General features: G+C 36.7%; 1 protein-coding gene across 1 annotated transcript; it reads left to right on the top strand.

Moving 5' to 3' along the window:
• The first annotated feature begins 237 nt into the window (after positions 1–237).
• On the top strand, positions 238–5,849 carry LOC125650685 (uncharacterized). Its single transcript, XM_048879164.2, has 2 exons — positions 238–4,921; positions 5,109–5,849. Exons 1-2 carry the CDS (start codon positions 4,709–4,711, stop codon positions 5,481–5,483), a joined length of 588 nt encoding a protein of 195 aa, XP_048735121.1. The 5' UTR covers positions 238–4,708; the 3' UTR covers positions 5,484–5,849.
• Positions 5,850–8,198: the final 2,349 nt, after the last annotated feature.

Below are 8,198 nucleotides of genomic sequence, written 5' to 3'. Positions count from 1 at the left end.
ATATCAATAAAAGACGTTAATATACACTAATAAACTTTCTTTCAAATTATCAATGTTCTGAGTAAAAACCAAATCTACAAATTCAATATCTCATACAAAGTGTCTCAACAAAGACAGCGAATTGTTTTTATGGGTTTTATTTTGTTTCATGAAAACCTTCCATTAAATTGATCGATAACGTAATATTTGGCTGGTGTTGTGAAGAAGGCATCTGAAATCTTACAGATTTAACTTTTTTTTTTAAAAGTTGATCATGATTTGCTTGGATATTGTTTTATTTCGCATTCAAAAATTTTTCAACCATGAACGTAGAGACATCACCAGCTGTTGATGAAGTGCCACAAAATTTGATCCACGCATGGCGTTACGACATTAGCTATTTAGCAACGTGGGCTCCCTATCGTGGCAACGCCTACTGTGTATCTAGGTCATATCTGAATGATCTGTGACAGCCACTGCAGCATGCCTATGTTAAACGACTTAGGTTTGACGCGGCTCTTTGATCGAGAATCGAGCCCAGACTCTCCTATTTCGAAACGAACGCTCTAACCGCTACCATGGTCGGCATTCCGTGGGAATTCGGGTTAGAATAGAAGGGATGTAAATCAAATTTGGAGTCTAAAAAATTTCAAAATTTTTTTTTAGTAAATTTGAAATCACATTTTTATTACATTTCAAAAACCAACAGCAACAAAAGATACTGCTTCTCGACACTTTACGTCATTCCTCACAATGGATTGAAAACTAGGTGTTTTGACATAGACGGTTGCTTCATCAATAAAAATAGAAAAAGGAAACTTTCATATCAGTCATTAAAAAATCCAACTCTTTTTAAACCACTCTGATTCTACGTACAAGCACTTTAAAGTTGACATCATATAGATGATGTTCCTCATTGACAATATCTATGTAGTCTTTGTTGATCAGGTCTTCCAACCGTTTATTAAAATTTCCATGGGCACGAAGTGTGCACTCCTTTATTTGCTGACTTGCTTTTGTGTTTTTATGAGGCAGAAATTATTCTAAAGATTCTACACAAGAAGAAAAAACCCCTCTTTGCTGTGGCCTTCAACTCGACATTTAGATGCAGCGACGAAGTTTTATCTATTAAAGATATTCATTTTCATAAATATTTCGATTCGATATATCCCAGTGAATTCGAAATAAAACATCCTACAGTCTTCCATATTTGGATATTTTATTGAATACAGACGTAGACAGCAAACTAACAACTCAACTTTATGACAAACTCTGACTTTCCCTTATTTTTATAGTAATATTGCATTATCATCAGCATATGGTGTTTATGTCTCTCAACCGATTCGATACGCGGGAGCCTGTTCTGAGTATGATTATTATTTTTATCCTCCAGGTATCAAAGTTTGAGCAGATAATACGTTATGTACATTATAATCATCTGAGTTCAAATCTGTTATCATGTTTTTGAAATCTGAATATGGCGGACACACCGAAATCTGAGCGTGTTATCTTGGATATGAAACAAAAACAGGAAATCATTAGATACCATGAAGCAAATCCAAAGCGTTCACAGCAAGAAATTTCAAATTATTTTACTGAATTCTGGAAAATTGACGTGAAAAGACGGACTGTAGAAATATTCTTCAGGAATTGAATTTGAAGATCTTTCGTCTACCCCCAGAAAAGGACTACGTTTGGCACATCACGAAAACATGGAAGATGCTCTGTACATGTGGTTTTCAAATATTAAAACATTCCAGTGACTGATGACATCTTGAAATTAAAAGCGAAAAAGTGTGGTATGATCATGGTGTTCACAATTAACATGTTTTATTTATCCCCCTCCCCCGATATATTGCCACCCGTTATGCCAAAATTGCCGAGGTACAAATGTTGGCGTTAGAACGGGAGATCACTGTACCCCTAAAGGTTTTATAAACCGTACATAGACTCACCGTTTATGGGGATTGTACTTAGTTATTAACCTTGTCGGTCGCTAGAGTGTATCCCTATATCCGACAGGAAATGTCGCCGTCTCTCATTAAATCTTCCTTCTCCGGGACTTCTGATTAATATCTAAGAAATTACTTGACATTCTGAAGGCGCCAAATTCTAAAAACATTTATTTGAAAGTCAAATAAATGACAACCAAAACGTTATTACATCTTCTGAGCTAATTGCGAGAGTTGAGGGACAGGACACGTGTGGGGGCGGTCGATTTACGTGATGGCAGAGTTGTGTACGAATAAACTCTTATATACAACTGTCTGACAAACTACCAGGAAATGTTTGTATAATAGAAAGTGCACCTTAAAGCTTTTGGTATTGAATATTTATGTTGGTTTCACAAATCATTGTCCAATTATTGCTCATATATAATAAGCAGATCCTTAATATAATTTTTTTTTCGAAAATGTCAAAAATTGTCCATTTTACCTAAAGTGTGACTTAACCTGGTGGCGACATGGCAACAAAAACCAAAAGGCATTGCAAAACCATAAAGTTCACACAATCTATTGGGTGCAGATATCCAGAAAAGAAATTAATTATACATGGTTCGGTAACACAGATGTCCTGTGATTACTGAAAGAAAATGCATTCCAAATCGTCCACGATATTCGAACAATCACAATACTTTATATAAGTGAGTGAGTGGCATTGTGCATTAAATACGTGGATGGGCAACAAAACGGCAACATAGCAAAGTTGTGCAACTTTACAATATGTTATAGATACTACATTGGACGCGGAAGTCGGACCTATATGATGGATCAATCATGATTTCTTGTGAAATCTTGTATACATCTAAAGACTGAACCGCAACAATACGTTAGCAAAGTTATATCTGTCTAAACTGACCACTTGAGGTTAAATGTTAAGTTCACACAGTGCAGGATTCTAAATCACTAGTCTAAATATCTGTAAGCTTCTTAACAGGTGCGATATTGCTTTCCTTTCAACACTTGTAGAAATTTAAACAGGATTGCACCGAAAATTCTGGCTAAAATCCTAAGTTTACGATACTCGAAATAGTGCAGAATTTCTTTCCATGAATTCGCATTTCCCCGTAGCATTACTCCAATTCCTCGCATTCCTGACCATTTCCTAATGTTTGTTTTGAACTAGAATGCTGGATTTCACTTTATCATTGTATAAATAGTACAGTAGGCAAGCTCGCGACAATAGTCTAGATGACCCTAGGTTGCACACGACTAGGGTCAGCGCTGCGGTTAGAAAGAATGTGGTCACTGTATGGATTGTGGTTACATCATGACAATTCATATCTTGAGTTCATAAATTGTTGCGGACATTTCTAGTGTCAGACCTGCTCTGAATATTTTGGTTGGGTGCATGATTTGTAATAAGGTATTCAGGGAAAGTCGGGGAGGTAGAGGATATAGACTACGGGGAATACCCTGAGTCTGTTCCCAGACATCCTTTATCAGGCGTGTCATACAACTTCCTATACAACCCCAAAACTTTGTCGTCTGAGAGTTCAACAAATGCATTTACAGGATATTGCTAACGGATTATCACCTCAGACCGTAATACCGTCAAACAATCAACAACAAACGAAAGGTCAGCTTAAAATTATACGTTATAAGATATGTTGTATGATGCAATTGTCAGATTCCTGTTTCAACAGAGTAGAGATTACCAATCTCATTCTGTGTCAACTTCACGTCCAGAGAAGAAACATGTCCGTGATTTCAACTCCATTACTGCGCTTTCAGTGGTACTGGCTTCCCTCTTAGATGTTAAAACATTTCCAAAGAACATTAACACGCTTTCAGAGAATTAGTGATATTGATTACAATCATTTTGTACTCGTTTTAGCACAAGAAAATGATAAATGTATTCTCGGAATCCAAGATTAAAACAATTGAATCTTTTTGTTTTCAATTATGTTATTTTGCAACACACTTTGCTTATATTTGGCGAAAATATCAAAAGGGTGAGGATTGGCACATCCTAGAGAAGGAGGCAGTGATATTGAGTGGCATAGGGTAAATTCTGATACAAAGATAAAAATTTCCATAACATCCCAGATTTCAAGTGTCCAGTTTAGCCAAACTTGAGGGCAAAGCCATCAAATATCACTCTGGTTTCAATAACACCCATAGGAACCTTCTTGAATGCATACAAATTATCGTTGTTTTAAATGCGTAATATTTACCTAGTACAGGTCACATTAGTACTTATTACTAAAATTATGTCTAAGGTGTCAATATCTTATATCAGAATAAATGAAAGGATCAAAAGCTTAATGTTATTATTCGACTTGTCATCGCACTTTGTTAATAGATAAAGAGGACAGAGATATTTTAAAAAGAAGTGGGATGTATATAGTTCATGGGCTGACGAACTACATATCCAAAAAGGATTGAATTTCTCCAACAGACTGATGATAATCGTAAATACACCTCCCGATTTTTTTCTTTTGTACAGCTATCATCTGCGGCACTAAATACACTTTTAAACATCCTAAAGATAAACTCAGCATTGTCATTTTAATGCTTTACGTACACACGGCGGAGTAAACAACCACCCTGAACAAGGTCACGGGTGTCTAATCACTGAACCCGACATACCCTACCTACGTCTTTTCTAACCACATTTCCTATTGGTCAGGAGATCGTGCCTCTTCACTATATAAATTACTTATGTGAAAGTTACGAAATTAAAACGTGTTCTTTGAGACTTGAGTTAGCAGATCTCCTCTCTTGTAATGAAAACCATGGTAAACACCGGAAAGGGAAGCAGCCTCCGCTGTGTAATGCTTGGGGATGGGATGGTTGGTAAAACATCCATTATTCGCTCATTTCTGGGATATACGCTGTCCCCCAACTATACAGCCACAGTATTCATGGATAACTATAGCACTCACCTCAGTCTGGCGGGGGCCAAGCATACACTGCATATAACGGATCTCTCTATTGAGGTAAGAGCACATTTTCTTACAGAATTACTACATAGCAGTGTTTTTATATATCGGGAGAGAACATCAAAATGTGAATTATTCAAAGCTTGGCTTCCTTAATGTCAGATGGTGTTTATTTATATTTGTCCTTGTACCTTCTTCCAAAATGAAAGTGGATATCTTATAGAATGTATTTTTCATTGTACAGGAGGATCTGCACGTGAGACCAAACTGTCAGTCCAGTAATCTAGTAACAGTCGTCTGCTACAATGTGGTGGATAAAGATTCTTTCCACAACGCGAAATCTTTCTGGTTACCAATGGTCCGAAACATCAACCCAAAGATTCCTATTGTGCTTGCAGCAACACACACAGACTTGCGATGTGAGAATAACCCAAACCACGTCACAGAAGAAGAGGGAAGGAATTTGTGCAATGAATTCAATATATCTGCCTTTGTGGAATGTTCTGCTGTCCAGAAAGTAGGAATTACTAAGGTCTTCCAGATCGTGGCTGGTCTTTCTCTTCAGCTCACTTTGGGAAATAAGAAAATCTTAACCAATCAGGGAAAGAACAACCGGTGAAGCATGGAGACGTAGGGTCTCTTCTCCTATTCAAAGCTGCCAAGGCTCCCCCCACAGGACCAATGTCTCACCACACTGGAGCGGTTCTTTCAGTATGGGTATCCTGTATATCCCGTGTGCTTGTGTAGATCGCATTCATCAAGGAACATATAGTCATTTGTATGGTACTTTGTAAAAGAGGAACTGGTTATCATGAGACATACTGTAATCCTGGTGAATACTCGCTTCTTGACTTCAGTCATGTGTTGGAAGATGTGCAATATTGTCATTCTTAAGATATCGTTGTTAAATTCTGTTACTAATTATCGTTGTAAAAATGATCCATCGAATATATCAATTTACAAACTAATAAATTATGAAATTGAATTTGATCCTTTTAAATTTTGAATATCTGTCATCAAATGAAAGTGTGAAAAGACTGACTTGTTGGGTATGGAGCTCCCAGCGACAGCTGAAGTTCGTCGACTCCTTATTTATTGTGCTCTTATAGGGCAAACCTGTGTTATTTACTGAATGCATTTTATGAATGACAGTGCCCAAATATATTTTGATGAAGTATTTAGGTCATAAATATACTCCTTTTTATCTCTAGACATGCCTCTGTTTAGCCCAAAAGGACCACGAGGTGATTACGGGTAACAGGGTGCAATGGTTTAACCTTTAAGCTCATAAATGTCTCCAGAATAAATTCTATACAATATTTGTTTTCATTTATATTAATCTGCAGTTGGCTATCTGAGAAAAGACAATATAGATATGCGGATACTGACGAACAATGCGAACGTCTCACAATGCAGAAAGCGTAGTGAGGGTTTCTAGACGTATTGAAAAGAATTCGAAATAGAGCCACCATAAAAATGCATTGAAATCAATACTACAGAGGAACACCACTAAAGCTCATTGAAATCTTCTTCAGTCGATTTATGAAATGCATGCGTATATGTGCACGACACGATATTCTGCTCATAAAAGCTAAAACTGAAACAAAACCCATCCTAACTTTTCCGCACTAGACTTTGACCACTGTCCAACATAACCCCTACCTAATGACCATGTCCACGTGTCTGATACAACGTGTTTTTTCTGTAGATAGAGGTAAAGTACAAGGTCTTTTGAATCATTCCAGCTCCCAGCAAGCGTTAGCTTAAAGTTTTACTATCAAGGACGATAGTGAGAAAAATAATTGGTTTGTCACCTTAACGGCGACCAAAAACAAGAGAAACGCCCAGCAGGTACCGGAATGCCACTATTTTGGCAAAAGATTCCAAAATCTTCATCGGGTTGCAGCGCTCAGTGGATACAGAAGTGATACGACAATGCATTGTAGCACGTATCTCATGGGGATGTGCTACAATACCATTATTAGATAATGCAGTTTTATTTTCTGTATAACACAATACCGATATCGGCATCGCATCGATCTACTCTCCATTGTGGTAAAAATCTGGCAAAACACGGCAGAACTAAGACCTGAATCTCCGTGTTCATCTCTCGTGCCAGAACAAAATTCAAATGTTCTCAATGATAGCCGACAACTGAAAATACTCAAATGATATGACATATATATAATTTGTAATTACATCTATTTCATTTAAAGATATTGGATATAGTTTGCACAACTGTCAAAAATGTCATACATGCACGATTGCAAAATGAACGTATGAATTATTTCATTCAACCAATCGAAGGACATGCAGGTATGCAGTAAATGTCATCTTACGGTGCTTTCCATATCTCTCCATATTCATTTCTCCATTACAGTGTGTCAGTATGTCAATTAGAATAATTAAATCATAAAACAAAGGCATGTTTAGACCAGCTAGAGTGCATTTCACCGACTGAACTCAGAGGGCGTGTTCTTTGATTTGAACACACATAATTTTGCTCTTTTGAAAATTATCTAATATACAGTGTACTTGGTATTTTAGATGGACAGATGGATATCCTTTAGACTTAAATTCAGAAATGAAATGAAATGTCATATGTGATGAACTTTGTCTTAAAATGTTAACATAGAGTTTTGTACGTTGGCCATTGGAGCCTTTTCCTTATTTTAGTAGTTGTCACATTGAAACCAAGTAATTAGAAACAACCATATTTATTTGTTATTCTTTGGAATTGTGACGCCATTGTAATCTTGATTCCATTGTAGTGGGCGCTCGTCAGCTGAATCAGTTTGTACTTGAAATCTACTCATTATCCCTCGCTTTCAATGATTACTTCTTTCTAGCTTTAAGGAACGTTAGGGGTTTGCCAATGGTTTTCATGGAATTGTTAGGTTTTTAAAAAAAAAGAAGAAGAAAACATTGCACGAGACAGATAACTGACGATGTGCTCGAACAACCCAATCAATTTGATACAACATGAATTTCACCGTTACTATGTCTTCCATCTTGTGTAATAATAGCTGCTAGCTTTTTTTATTAATGAATTTCATGAATGGGGGATTGGAGAGTATGAATGAAATTTCCGTACGTAGTAATCCAAATGTTTGATTTTCACTTAATTATTCAATAGTGGCGCAGACTTACAGTGTACAAACCACATGTTAACAAATTGTTTAAGATATTGACATTGTATTTAATGTGTATTCCCGATTGCTTCTTGTGGCGCCCCATATTGTGGACTTATCTTAGCCCACAATGGAACCGTCTTTTTGAACCTGTGTATCTTTCTGATTTACGGTCTGCCACAAGATGTACATAAAACCTGTCC

Source organism: Ostrea edulis, chromosome 5 (assembly GCF_947568905.1).
Source record: "Ostrea edulis chromosome 5, xbOstEdul1.1, whole genome shotgun sequence".
NCBI classification, from domain to species: domain Eukaryota; kingdom Metazoa; phylum Mollusca; class Bivalvia; order Ostreida; family Ostreidae; genus Ostrea; species Ostrea edulis.
Note: the sequence above shows the minus strand (reverse complement) of the source record. Positions and strands in the feature narration are given on the sequence as shown.